Source organism: Malaya genurostris, chromosome 2 (assembly GCF_030247185.1).
Source record: "Malaya genurostris strain Urasoe2022 chromosome 2, Malgen_1.1, whole genome shotgun sequence".
Lineage (NCBI taxonomy): Eukaryota > Metazoa > Arthropoda > Insecta > Diptera > Culicidae > Malaya > Malaya genurostris.
The window spans coordinates 191,832,528-191,847,943 of record NC_080571.1 but is presented as its reverse complement, the minus strand read 5'-3'; the positions used below and the strand labels follow the sequence as shown (position 1 = coordinate 191,847,943).

Genomic DNA, 15,416 nt, shown 5'->3' with positions numbered 1-15,416 from the left:
AACTTGTGAGGGCTTAGTTATCTCACCATTTGACAACCATGTCTGCTACTAGTGTGTGATATTGATAAAAGACGGTGCTGCGGTTGATAAATATTTTCGCTATTTTATGAGAAGTGTGACTGAATGAATTAAAAAATGTTCATGAATAGAAATTTATTTGATCCTATATGCAGTTTTCACTAATATTAATAATAATAATAATAATAATAATAATAATAATAATAATAATAATAATAATAATAATAATAATAATAATAATAATAATAATAATAATAATAATAATAATAATAATAATAATAATAATAATAATAATAATAATAATAATAATATTAATAATAACAATCCTACTATATGTTTTAGGCTGCTGATTCATGCTGTTTAGCTTGACTTACATACGCAGAAGTAACAGAAATGCAGGTTCGCATCATTTGAGAGATTTCGTTCAATTAGTTTAATCGAAATAGAGCTTGAGATAATAAGTCTAGGTTTAACTAGGTTAAAAACTGTTCCAATTTGGAGGTCATATTTGTTGCTGACAAAAGAAACCAACTTCGGCTATGCCGGTCAATCGAATCCGGTTTCGGATGAACTGAAATTGGTGATTTAAAACTGCAGAAAAGATCTCACTCACTTTTCTTCAAGATGGCCAAATCGATTTTCACAAACTTATAGGTTCAAAGAAAAATTCTTACAGTTTCATACGGAATTTCTAAATTTGTTGTGGATATTACTTCTGGATTTGGAACTAGAGGGTAAACAGGAATTGTAGAGTTTTTTTAGATTAAGTTCGAACAAACTTTCCTATTTCTTTTCAATGAACAGTTGTTTTTGGGAATTTCACAGCAATATTCATAATGTTATGAGAACGGCATCATAACACCACTAGGTGGATTAAAACAGGTTTTTTTATTATCATTATTATCATTATTATTATTATTATTATTATTATTATTATTATTATTATTATTATTATTATTATTATTATTATTATTATTATTATTATTATTATTATTATTATTATTATTATTATTATTATTATTATTATTATTATTATTATTATTATTATTATTATTATTATTATTATTATTATTATTATTATTATTATTATTATTATTGTTATTATTATTATTATTATTATTATTATTATTATTATTATTATTATTATTATTATTATTATTATTATTATTATTATTATTATTATTACTATTATTATTAGTATTACTATTATTATTATTATTGAAATATTATTTGCATCTGAAATTATTCAACTAATAGCAACCAGGAAACAACATTTTCGACCTATCCAACGATTTTGTATTAATGATCGTTATAATTCTTCAAAACAATATTTTATATCGACGCATACTGTTGAATCGAGGGTTGGACATAATGTCCGTAGAGTGACTGTTATGAGAAAATAAGTATATCATAGAAATGGATTTGTTTCTCTGCATGGTTATACCGTAAAAAGAGACCATTAGCACTGCTAAAAGTTAGTTGCTAAATAGCAACCGATCATTAGACGTTTTGTAGGCATGAAATGCTTATTTATTCGAAACATAAGCTTACATCGAGAAGCTGCCTAATGATATTTTAAGTTTTTTTCATATTTTCCAGCAAACGCCAACTGCCAAACTCACATAGCAGAAAGATCCTACGAAAAGCGATAAAACTTTTGTTTAGAAAAATCTTGAATGTCTACAATTAGGTAGGGCCGCTTAATAATCTTGTGTATTATCTTAAAATATCAAGTTGACGGAATGGTTCAATTAACTGCCGCCACATTTGTTAGATTGTTTTGAACTATCACTGACCATCAGAAATGTAGCTGACTATCACAAATGTCCGCTATGCAACAATATAATTCAAGGCCTACTTACGTCTTCGACTCCTCCAAAAACCAGCGAAGCTGCCGGCTACTCGTGTTAAAATTTCCATCTAAATTGTGTGTTTTGTATATAATAGTAGTCCGTTACTTTTTCTATATAGTGATGGCATCGTATTTTCATTCAAGACAGTTTTTTCTTACGCGACACTTACAATTATTTACGAAAATATTAACGATTGAGTATATTTTTTCGTTTCGTTATGGCTCTACGATATGCTTGCGGCGAAACCACTTCATAAAGCATCACTATATGAACACATAATTTGGAAAAAGAGTTGATCCTAATCATTAGTTTTATTGTTTCCTCGATTTTGAGGTTTTGTAAATTTAATCTATAATTGCATAGTAACGACTGATAGATAATTAGTTTTTATGAAAATCAATTAAGTGCAAATGGTTTTTCATTTGTAAATTTTTATCATAGCAGTGAAAATTTCAGTTAAGGATTGCAGTAAATTGTTCTTTCACAACTGCTGTTATCACTCCTACACCAATAACATAAACACATAATACATCATTTATCAATGAACTTTATCCAGAACCAGCTGATTTTATTATTTTTAATTTCACCTGTGATTGAAAACTAATAAAATTCACATTTTGTGATGCGTGGATAAAATAAACTCCATTTCCATTATCCGTTTACTGTATTGTTCATTCAATCTTAAATTTACCGACTTCTTACAGATACACTAGGTGTAATTTGTTTTCATTGAAAGTTCAATGAAGTTATCAGTTTTATTTTACACTTCACTGCTACTACTAAAGCTTATCTATTGATGACAAAATGACAACATCTCTATTCCAGATACGGCGTCTGTGCAATAATATCTCATTTAACTGCTGCTTGCTCATATGCGTGTCCCTGCGAAGTAAAAGAGCACAATACAGCGTCGTACCAAAAATCATACTGAATCGTATTTTTTCGATTGGGGTTGGAATTCGCTATCGCCGATCTACCCCACTTCCCATTGTTTAGCTTCTTCATCTACAATACTGAGTGGAATGGAAAATGTAGTGATTTAGGGGAAATATTTCGCGATGCGGAGGAGAGAGTATATATGAGATACATTTAAAATTCGGTAGATATTTCAATACTTCCAAGTAATATTCGTCTGGTTTATTTGTTCCTATGAGTAGATTTTCTATTGTAGCAACAAGTGTCTTATGTAATGGTGTTCGTGATTACGAGGATACGCCAGATCACAAGTTGTATATATTCCCTTTGAGTGAATAAATAGAACATTTAGTGTGTAATTCGTGGTGTGCATGATGAGTATCTCCTTCTGCACTTAAGGGGGTCACTTTTTGAGAAAATAATTAATTTGTTCTATGTCTGCCTAGCGGTTTATGTTGAACTGCTGGGTCACATAACTGTTCAACATAAACTGATATGTACTGACGAGTCGAAGATGAAACATAAAGTATGTGAATTAATTTATTGTTTAATTAAAATCAAGATCACTTCAGTGCATTTTTGACGTCTTTATAATTCGTTCAATATTTCGACAGAAGGAAAACCTATTTTCAATCACACCTAGTGGTGTGATTATGCATCTCTTGACATTCACACAGTCTTAAAAGAAAATAGTTCTCTTTGTCGGTTGCGTTACTCATGTGATTATATCTACAGATACGAAAGTTAGGCACAGTTAGCTAGTTGTCATCGAACTTGATCAATAAACTAATAGTATCTTTCAAATGAGCCTAAGCTTGTTAAAATTGATTATACCACCTCCGAGAATAGTAAGTGATTTGAAAAAGAGCGGTTTGTCAGTTACGTCATTTCTACAATCATATCTCCGAAATCAGAAGTGTCAGTCATTTAATTTTTACAGCATAAATTTTTGCTGGTAGTAGCAACCAAACAAAACCAATGACTTCACGTATACCCACAAAAAATAATCGAGTGGCGTCAAATCACACGTACGCGAAGGCCAACTCACCGGTCCATTTCTCGAAATAATTTTGTTGAAATGTTCTTTCAATAAGACGATTGTTTCGGCCGCAGTATGACGAGTGGCGCCATTCTGTTGAAACCACATTTTGTCCATATCCATCCACATCTTGAAGATTTGGTAACAAAAAGTTAGGGTACGTAATGTAAGAGACATAACTGGATGTCGTGAATACGAATAAAACTGACACTCCTTATTTATACTTCCGAATATGAATTAGTTGATCGACTGTGTGAATTGTGCAAACTTTCCACTTTTTCACTACTAAAATTTGGAACAATACACCTAAACTAAAGTACAGATTAGTTATGTTAAACATTCTGACATACATTTAAATATTACCAAATAACCAGCATAGTTCTTTATGGTATAAACGAAATTAAACACTGTTGCGAATTTGGCACTGCGAAAATTGCACAAAATTAATCAAATTATCTTAGATTTGCAGTACACTGAAGGTATTAATTTCCGATTTGCAAAGAAGCAATCTTTGTAGTTTTTATGATAACATTTGGAACCACTAGAAGGGCTGATTTTGCATAATGTTCCTCATTGTTGTCCATTTTTCGTTGTATTTCGCTCCAATGCAAACGATCAACAGCAGGATGATGCAATCGATTCTCTTTGAATGGAAACTGGCTCTGCGACCTGTGTATTTGAGATTTTGTACCTCGCAAAAGGTCTGCGTTTTCATTGCCGACTGCTCCTCCCGACGATCTAAATCCAAATGAAAGCACGATCTGAACGTTTCAAGCTTTATACTTGGTTTGTTGTTACTGATGTTGGTGGGAGAACCTCACCTCGACATCCAGTTCCGTCTCAAGCACTATAAGAAATGAACGATTTTCAATCATAGTTTACCTTTTATACTCATCTAGTAGGCAATTGGAACTGATATTTGCTTGACTACCTCAAAACCGTCGTCCGGGTGCGAAAAAAGCAAGTAAGCGTTATGAATTTTCCTCATTATTTCCAAAAGTGTTCGAAAACTTTGTTTTTCAGTTATTTATGGTTATCTCACGCTGTTTAAAATTCATCATATCATATTTCATATTGATCATATTTCTGATAGCTTGTAAAAAAAATATTTTGTTGGGTTGAGTAAATCAAGAGATATTCGCGATAAAGTTCTGCCCATTCTTGTACAGGGTAAATTTTGAAAAGGCGCCCCATAGTAAAGTAAGTCGTGTTCACGACAAAATTCATTCATTATGGTTCTGTATTGATTTCCTATCACGGTAACGCGTCGTTCTTCCTGATTTTTAAAGAAATAAGGACCGATGATTCCACCAGCCCATAGACCGCACTGAAGTACAACAACATTTTCTTCTGTACTCTTCTCATTATTGTCGATGGTTTGATCTGAAAGCATCTGAAATATAGACTATAGACTGAAATTTGATAATTACGATCTTTATGGTAGTCTCAGACGAACGATTATGTGCACCATAATAGTCACGAAATGCTCTATAAACGTTTTTAATACAGCTGAGCTTTTTACTTAAACTGATTTTATTGATACTGAGTAGAGATGTCACTTTACATTGCCAAAACAACTTATAGAGTAATCTCAATTGAAACAACAAACCTCCCAAAAAATACCCTTTACATGCACACGCGCACACACAGATATTTTCTGATATTGTCGAGCTGAGTCGAATGGTATATAACACTAAGGTCTCTGAAGCTCCGATCAAAAGTCGGATTCTAGGTCGGTCGGTTTGTCAACCGACAAGAACGTTTACTTTAGTTTTGTAAGATGTTAAACGGATGAGTGTATGAACCTATGATATACTTAGAAAATTTAATTTTGTCGTGAATACAACTTACTTTACTATGGGGGCCCATTCAAAAGAGAAAAGAGGGTTCTTCAAAATGGAAGTTGAAAAAAGTTTGCTCCATCACTAATTCATTCAATTACAACGGTCAAGGCTCAAACGCAATGCGAAAATGAAAGTATTGATGTGGAACACATCTTTATACTAGTATGAGTGTGATTTAGTATCAACGATAAAATCTTTGAACCTGTCTTTATATGGAGAAGATACAGGCATGCCAATTATTTAAAATAAAACTGTATATTTCGAAAATGGACACTGACGAAACGTGATGCCCTATAATGAGGTGAAATTTAATTTCACTTAAGCAACACTATAAATCGAAGAAAATCAAATCGACCACGTTCTCATCGACGGGCGACTCTTCTCCGACGTCATCAATGTCCGCACTTACCGCAGTGCCAACATTGATTCTGACCTTGCCGAGGTTTGTATGCGCTCAAAACTATCGACGGTGAACAACACTCGTCGCACAGGAAAGCCGGGACTCAATTTCGAGCAGCTACGTAGCGTTCGTACTAGTGATACTAATAGAAGAGAAGCTTGGCGCGGCTGAAGGAATATAAGGTCCGCTGTGAGTAGCATCGCTGAAACCGTACTAGGTACGAGGTTATTGAATCGAGGAAATGACCGGTTTGACGGCAAATGTCAGCAGTTGCCCGAAGAGAAGAATGCTGCTAGGTCGAGGATGCCGCAACACCGCACGAGAGCGAACGAGGAACGATACAGACAGGCACGGAACAGACAGAACTCGGTGTACCGCCCATATAACACACGTAAGTTCTATGAGAAGGTGAACCGCTCACATAGAGGCTACACGTCACAGGCCGAAATGTGCAGAGATAAAAGTGGTAATCTTCTCACGAACGAACGTGAGGTTATCGGCAAAGTGGAAGCAGTACTATGACGAGCATCTGAATGGCGAAGCACAAGATACAGAGAACGACACAGGAATTAATCTGGGTTCACGCTCAACCGGCGACAGATTCCCTGCACCTGATCTGTGGGAGATAAGTGAGGAGATCGGCAAGCTGAGGAACAACAAAGCTGCGGGTAATGGCCAGTTTCCAGGCGAGCTGCTCAAACATGGAGGAGAGGCACTGACTAGAGCGCTGCATTGGATGATTTCTAAGATTTGAGAGGACGAGATTCTACCGTAGAAATGGATGGAAGAAGTGGTATGTCCCATCTACAAAAAAGGTGATAAGCTAGTTTGTTGCAATTACCGCGCAATCACATTGCTGAACGCCGCCTGTAAGGTACTCTCCCAAATCATTTGCTGTTGTCTATCACCAATAGCTAAGGAATTCATAGGGCCGTACCAAGCGGGATTTACTGGAGCCCACACCACAACGGATCACATATTCGCTCCAGAAGTGTCGTGAATACAACGTACCCACGCATCAACTATTTATTGACTTCAAAGCTGACACGATTGGTAAAAACAACGATGGAGAGAGTGATGTGCTACGTCCGAGTATCTGGGACGCTCTCGAATCCTTTCGAATCTCCGAGAGGGCTACGGCAAGGTGATGGATTCTCTTGTATCTTGTTCAATATTGCTTTGGATAGTGTGATTCGAGGAGCGAGGATCGACAAGAGTCAAGATCTTCCGAAAGTTCGTACAACTGTTTGGCTTCGCTGACGATATTGATATTGTGACACGTAACCTTGAGAAGATGATGGAAAACTACATCGAACTGAAAGCTGAAGCTAGGCGTATCGGACTGGCCATAAATACGTCAAAAACAAAATACTACGCCTCCCACCATGTAACATATATTGATGGACGGTGACGATATAGAGGTGGTTGACGAGTTCTTGTATTTGGGCTCACAGGTGACCACCGATAATGACCCCAGCAGAGAAATTCAGAGACTTATTTTGGCAAGTAATCGTGCGTATTTTGGACTAAGAAAAACTTTTCGATCGAGAAAAGTACGCACACCGCTCGACATTGACTATCTACAAAACGCTCATTAGACCGGTTGTTCTTTATGGCCACGAGACCTGGACTATGTTGGCAGAGGACCAACGCGTCCTTAGTGTTTTCGATAGAAAGGTACTGAGGACCATCTATGGCGGAGTGCAGATGGAAGACGGAACGTGGAGACAGCATATGAATCACGAATTGCTTTAGGCTACTAGGAGAACCACCCATCGTACGGACAGCTAAAATCGGACGCCTACGATGGGCTGGGCATGTCATAAGGATGTCGGACGACAACCCAGTGAAAATGGTTCTTGAATCTAATCTTTTTCGGGATCTGAGAGAAAGAAAAGATTTGGGCTCTTGGCGGTTGGATGTTGATTCCTTTTTTGGATTTATCAGATTTTCTTTTGATGAGGGTAATTCCGGGTAGATTAAGTTTTTCAGTGTTGTTCTGGGTTTGTCTGACTTTGAGCTAGAGGACCCGTTAGATCTGGGTGGTTTGTTGGTACGAGTCGGAGAACTTGGGTTGTATTTTGGTTTGATGCCATGTGAGCCGTGGGTTTAGGCATTAAAAATGACTTATTCTTCACTATACGTGGCCGGGTGTTAATAAAAAATTAAAAACTAGCCGGTTTAGATTTTTTGTACTAATTTTGAACGCTAATAACTCAGTGATCTGCGGATGGATTCATATAATTTAACTATCAATCGATTCAGAAACATTTAGCTTAAACATATATGGCAACGTTGTTTCAGTATTTAAATTGCATCCTACTGGAAATTGGTTTAAATTAACTTGTTTTCACTAACCAATCACAGCAGAGCAAATGGTGTCATCCTATTGATAACAGGATAATTCAAATAGCTTTTTGGACCCAATTTGAAGCGCTTATGTCTCGGTAATTTGATGATGGATTTGTCACATTCGACATGTGTACAGAGCGGCGCAGTATGCCAAATATGTTTTCGTTTGTGTGGGTGTTCACTGCATTTGATTCATCGGTGAGAGAGTGGGTTGCTAGGGTTACAACCTTCTCTCGCAAAAAAACCATTCGCACGTGAGCGGTGGGGGATTGTTGGATGAATTGAGGAAAACTGGAACTGAGCACCAATGAAACTGTTGACGATTAGAAACGTCTTAATGCTCAACACGGAAATTAAAATTGAATTACATAATATTTATCGGATTGTCGCTTTTCAAACTAATGTTTTAAAAATATACGTGCGGCCCGGCAGCCTGGTTGCAGAAAACGCTTTACTTATAGAGTAAGCTTAGAATTACCGTAATTTTAAACGATTTGGATTGAATTATATTATTTCTCGATGAACATTAGATTAGGTTGCGACTGCGCTGATCGTGAACAGAAATCTTTATTTACGAACGGAAGCCGAAGTTCGCAAAAAACAAAGAATATTATTATAAATACTTCTTAAACGCAGTTGACGATGGTATGTTAGTAACGTTAGTATTTCACAATTATTTGTCTACCCAAGTAGCAATCCGCAACTAGGTCTGATACGACAAAGTCTAAATTATGTTGCAATAAGTGCACGAATATGTTTTTTATGTTATACTGGTTAAAACATGGTGACAGCAATGTTTCATCATAACAGTTATTTAGGACTTTTATCATAACATCTTTGTATCATATTGAATTAAATATAATTTATAAGCTATCGTTACTTAATCCAAACATATCTTTAATCACAACAATGCTTCTAGCCACTAGTTGAAAATAAGTTTATTTGACTTCAATAGTAGCAACCCGGCACTAGTTTTGATACCACTTAACCAAACTGTGTTGCAACAAGAGTACGAACATGTTTTTTTTATCATTATTTTTACGTTTCGCCTTTGACTCATCAGTGCAGAGCAGTTCAAATTGAACTGCTTAGTGCTAAACTCGGTAGTTCAACTTGAACCGCTAAGCAGACGTAAAGTTTCTGCTACTTACAGAACACTTTTTGTTTTGCAACGAAGTGCAATGTCTTTTCTGACGTGCCGAACGAAAACGTGTTTTCGACTATTTTTGGCCGATGCAGGTATGGTCATTTAGGGGTTAGCTCTGCACTGATGAGTCAAAGACGAAACGTAAAAACAATGAAAACGGTTATGTACCCTAGCACAAAATTTGGCTAACCCCTAAATGATGTTTTATATGTTATAACGTAAACATTAAACTAACTATCATTTGTAAGTTATCGTTACTTGATTCTAACATATTTGTTGGCTTGAATATGGCGAACACAATATGGAGTCTCAAGAAGTGTATGAAACGTAAATAAAACCAGGATATTACTTTTTTCAAAACTACTTTTTGTCGAAAATAGTGAATAGGCAGAATAGTCATATTTGTTCTATGTCATAAACACGAAGAAAATAATATAGGGATTGAACATCTATTGTGATAATATTATAGTTCTCATATTATATGAATTTAAAATGATGAGAAATCACTCTACTTGGAATAATTTTGACCATTCGGAACATAGGGTATTTTGCTGTTTATTTTTTATATCTTTATAAACAGATAATGATTGAGGGCGCATAAAAACAGTTAAGTAAAATTGAATTCCGCTCGACAGTTTTTGGATCGTTGTGAGATTTGTACCTTGTATCAAGTTTGTGTTTTAAAGTACTCTTCTGTTTTTTTTATTGATGATAGAAAAGTATTCTGGATTCATTCAATGTTTATAATGTCGATGGTGACTAAGTTTCAACTAGTTTACTTGAAAACAAGTTATTTTCAAGTTATGAAAAGATAAGTTATTTCAGTATGACATTACAACGTAACGACAACTTATTTTTAGCCGACTTAACAAGTAGTAGAAACTGCACTTTTTGAGTCATACAAGTGGTTAGATGTCAGTAACAATCACTCAAATATCTGGTTGCAAACTAGTTACAAACAAGCTGGCGTAACAAAAATTGTTACTTGGGATATTTTTCAAATTTAAATCTGTTGATGAGAGAGTTTCAAAATTGAATTTTAATGTCATTATGATCGATCGTGTGTCGTACACAACCCTGTAATTTTTTTCATTATGTTCCAGATTCAGTTTTTGTAATAGATTTCTGGACTGTTGGTTAGCATTTCGGATTTTAGTTGGTTTATTTCTAGGTCTTTACTGGCGACTATTTTGGTGACCTTGGCGCAGTACACTGAGGTCTTTTTTTATGCGGTTTTTTTACGCGACTTTTTTTATGCGAATTTTCAGAGTTATGCGGTTTTTTTATGCGAAGTTTCAGAGTTATGCGGTTTTTTTTATGCGAATTTTCAGAGTTTTGCGGTTTACCCTTCTGTGGTCTTTTTTTATGCGAAGTTTCAGAGTTATGCGGTTTTTTTTATGCGAAGTTTCAGAGTTATGCGGTTTTTTTAATGCGGTACGTAAATTCGCATAAAAAAAGATTTCAGTGTATTAGTTTTTGATGTAAATAATTGGGTCTTGTAGAAACTTAATGTTTGGGGTTTGCTGCTGGTTGTTGTTGTTTCTAATAGTGTCTATGTATGATTGAGTGATTTGTTGACCGATAACCAGTTTCCTTGCTTTGGTAAATCTCAAATTTCGGTCAATCTTTACCCGTATTATTTCTTCTTCTCGTACATAGAATTGACACTTTCGTAACCGGGTTGAGTGTTGGTCTTGACAGTATCTCTGCTCGGGTGCAAGTCTTACTATCGTGGCCTAAGTTGCCGCAGCGATAGCACGATAGCAGAGAGTAATAGTGAGTGGCGTCTTTTCAAAATTTACCCTCTGAGAGAGTGATAAGTTAGTAGTTACTGAGTAGATATAAAAGGTTAACACTTGGTAAATAAGAAGTAAAACAAGTACATGATTCTGGTTGGTTCAAATCCAGAGCTCAGTTTCAGTTCCAGTTCCAAGAATTTAGTTGAATCCGCACAGGAAGCAGTTCTGCTGCGGGACGTTCACAGATCCAGGTGCTGGTTGTTTGCATTGGAGTAAAATACAATGAAAAGTGAACAACGATGGGGAGCATTCTACAAAGTCAGTTCTTTGAAGAGCTCTAAATGTTATCTAAACTATCTGTTTCGGTTCCGGAGTTACAGAATGATATGCACCAAAATTGTGAAAATAATGTCAATCACTTTTCTAGGAGATGGCTGAACCGATTTTCACAAACTTAGATTCAAATGTAATGTCTTATGGTCCCATAAATAGTTCGTGAATATCATTTGGATCCGATTTTCAGTTCCGGAATTACGGGGTGATATGCACCAAAAATGTGAAAATATGTCACTCATTTTTCTCGGAGATGGCTGAACCGATTTTCACCATCTTAGATTCTACTGAAATATTCCAATTTTCATTCGGATCAAACCCTGGTTATGGAGGTAGGGTGCTTATTGTAAAAATGTCAATTTCAAGAATATATTTTCATAAGTTAACCTCTTTATATTGACTAGTGAATTTCTTCAGTTTTCAGACCATGAGACTCTGTAAACAAATAAACCATTGATAGACCCATAAATGACTTAGAGCAGAGTTTTATCCAAGTCCGACTAGCATTACATTTTTTCCAAAATTCAAATCGTCGTACAGAATCATTAAAAAAAATTGTAGGCCATATTAGTGTATAGTTGAATGAATTGATTGTCTTTATACCGATATCTAGCTTTCGGGTCCGGAAGTACCGAGAATAATAATCAAATGTGATAAAATGGAGCTCACTTCATCTTCTCACATACGCTTAAATAGAATTTCACTAACTTAAATTCGAATGTAGTATATTATAGTAGTTTTATGCAACAGAAATCTTCAAAAATATTTTCTAAACTTTCTTAAACTGTAGTACTTCGACAATTTCTGCTGTAATATATAGGAGAAAATGAAATAGGGAAAGACATCATTACACCCTTATGTGGATTAGAACAGGTTTTTCAATACAATTTCACTGGCCAAGATCACCGAAAAGGTCTTTTCGCCAAATTTTGCAATTATCTGGCAAATTCAGCATATACATTGAACACAAACAAGCGTTCAAACGGTGTGCTTTCTGTGTGCTCAAGACAAGAAAAATACTGCGCCCCTGTTACCAGCTTAAAAATGGAATATATTTTTCACTAAATTTATATTGAAAATTGCTATTGCGTATTTAAAGCAGTTAAAATAAAATTAGCGATTAGTATTGCCTACTAGCACATGCCAATTAAACTTGAAAATGCTGATTATTTTCAGCATTGTGGTTAAAAATAAGGAAAGGTATGTAATACACTACCAAGATTGATTTAGAAAATAACTTAAAGCATCATTTTTAAGTCCTGACAACACAGAAAGTCGCCATTTTGGATTTGAACATAACCCAAAACATTACTTTTGGACAGCAATTCGCCATACTTGTTCCAAAATAAAATTATTGTAAAAATTTGCTTCAACCTCGATAAAGTGGAAGTCGGTTTAATAGTGACATAAAACATCAATGTTTGAAACATTTTCGTCGAACCAATTCCAAAACACCCATATGTAGAGATTTGAAATAGTATCGACAACAATAATCATGAAGCTGGTTGACGTGCTCTGATTGACACTTTTAAACATCAAACAATCATTATTATGAATAGCAAATAGTATTTCTAACCTACTGGTTGTTAAATTTCGATGATCATTAGGTTTAGTCCTAAGTGCCAATGATAGTTTTTCTTTGTTAACTTTATCCAGGTGCCTACATTTATAGATTCCTCTTTATGCAAAGGTTCTTACTATCCAGAACGATGCGATATTTTCTAATGCATGATGCCAAGTCTCCCTATACTGATCGAAGAAAAAATGCTACTAAATGAAATTCGAGGAGTAAGCAACGATCGAAACCATCGGCCGTGTGAGAGAAATCAAACGGATGACATCATTATGGCATGCTGTTATTGGCTCGTTAAAACAGGTCGATTCAAACCATTTTTTTCAGATATATGCTTTCGAAATACTGAAACGACGTTGCCATACATGTTTAAGTTAAATGTTTCCGAATCGATTGGTTGATAAATTATATCAATCCATCAACAAATGACTCAGTTATAATCGTTCAAAATTATGACAGAAAAAGGTTACGCGGCTATTTTGGAAACTACTCGGCCCCGTATAGTGAAAAGCAAGGTGTTTTTAATGCCAAAAAAGAAACAATAAAAAATATGCAATTTGGAAAATAACACGATTAATTTTATAGAAAATTGAAATAAATTTTGTCAAATTTTCTTATGTATCAGCAAATATATTATATATCAATATTGATCACTCCAGGGAATTCAACACAAATCGAAAACGACATCAAAGTTACACCATCTCGTGACGGAAAAGGTTGCTAATTCAATATTGTTTATTAGTTTGCGTTTAGCATGCATACAAATCTGAAATGTCAAAACTAATTGATCCCACTTACAGGTGGAAACTTTTCTATACTGAAGTGTTTTTTTACTGGTGAAATAAAATATCGCCTATGAACAATACGACAATCAACATAACAATTTTATCGTCTTCACATTTAAAAGTGATGAAGTGGTTCTGAAAATAAAACGACCTGATATTATGTATTTATACCTTTGGAATTGGAAATCATCATCATCATAAAACTGAATACAATGATACCTGGATTGATCCCTAAAATCAAGAAATTGAAATATTTTTTTCTGAAATGTTGGCGAAATTGTTGAATTAGCATTACGATGAATTCGTTTCGTTCTGCGTTAACAATGTATTCTCTCTCGAATCGGTAAAAGACTGTATTTTAAGCCGCATTCACAGTTTTTTTCGAACAGTGCATATTGAGAAATGTTTGATATATTTAGGGCTGTTTGATTTAGTGTAGTGATTGTAAAAGCTGTCTTATGTGCATAAATTTTTTTTATGTATTAGTAACCGTTTTTTGTCACCGCATTGTTACTGTGCTGTCCCTCCTGAATCGGAAGAGTGATCCATATTGATATATAGTATATTTGGTATCAGTCAATGTGTACCAGAGCTAATAAAGGTCATTTTCATTGACTCAAAATAGACGAAAATGACGAGTAATTAATGTCACTCTCAGTTTCGCTTCCAAACTATGAGAACGAAACCCATGTAAAGTCAACGACTTAAGCGGAACAGAAGTTTCAAAATGATCCTTTATTTGTCCTTTCAGTCATTTTCGGTTTTCAGTGAAATCTTACAGTATACAGTGTCGATATTCAACCGTAGCTTTGCAAATAGATAATGACAGAAAACGATTCACAATGACCTTCACCTGTTGGTGCTCGAGTCTGTAGAAGTTCTGGGGTGTAACTACTTCGATTTATTATATTTTTGCTACTGTTTATAGCCAAGCGTCATATATTTTCAATACATAGATGAAAGAATGAGAATTAAAATTCTGCTGATTCTCCCTGCAGACATTATTTTGGTTTCGTCTTGTCATAGAGGAAAAAGCGCCGTTGGCAATTATATTCTCTTTTTTTGGAATCTTTTATTGAGAATGCGTGACAATTTCAAGCTCTGATATGTACTAATTATCTGACACCATCAGATTTATATGTTCGTGGATAGGACAAACATAGACAGTGTGGGTTCACGAGAGCCTGCTAAATACAGTGATTGGTCATAATGAGCAAAATTTTGAGAATTATTTTTATAGTCGGATGTTGACGAGTAAAATAACTGTAAACGTATCTAAGATTTTCAATAATAAATCTCTTCTGACGAATGTGAGTTTGCCCATCTACTTTTACCGTTTTTGTATCTTTTTGGCCTGGTATTATTGAACTGACATCATCATCTTCAAAAAACTGTAACACTTTTTCAATTGTTTCATC

The 15,416-nt window shown here is 34.9% G+C and overlaps 1 protein-coding gene across 3 annotated transcripts in view; it reads right to left on the bottom strand.

Moving 5' to 3' along the window:
- LOC131432916 (probable 3',5'-cyclic phosphodiesterase pde-5) overlaps nucleotides 1–15,416 on the bottom strand; it is a 128,473-nt gene that overhangs the window by 75,557 nt on the left and 37,500 nt on the right. The window contains exons 1-2 of one of the 3 annotated variants that reach the window (XM_058599505.1): nucleotides 2,459–2,862; nucleotides 1,881–2,134 (exon numbers count right to left, since the gene is read on the bottom strand). The exons of 1 other annotated variant lie outside the window; for it this stretch is intronic. In XM_058599505.1, coding sequence (XP_058455488.1) covers nucleotides 1,881–1,938 — 58 coding nt within the window. In that variant the 5' untranslated portion in view covers nucleotides 1,939–2,134; nucleotides 2,459–2,862. Of the gene's footprint in view, nucleotides 1–1,880; nucleotides 2,863–15,416 lie in introns of those variants that run through there. One more of the 3 variants, XM_058599504.1, reaches the window with a different exon arrangement.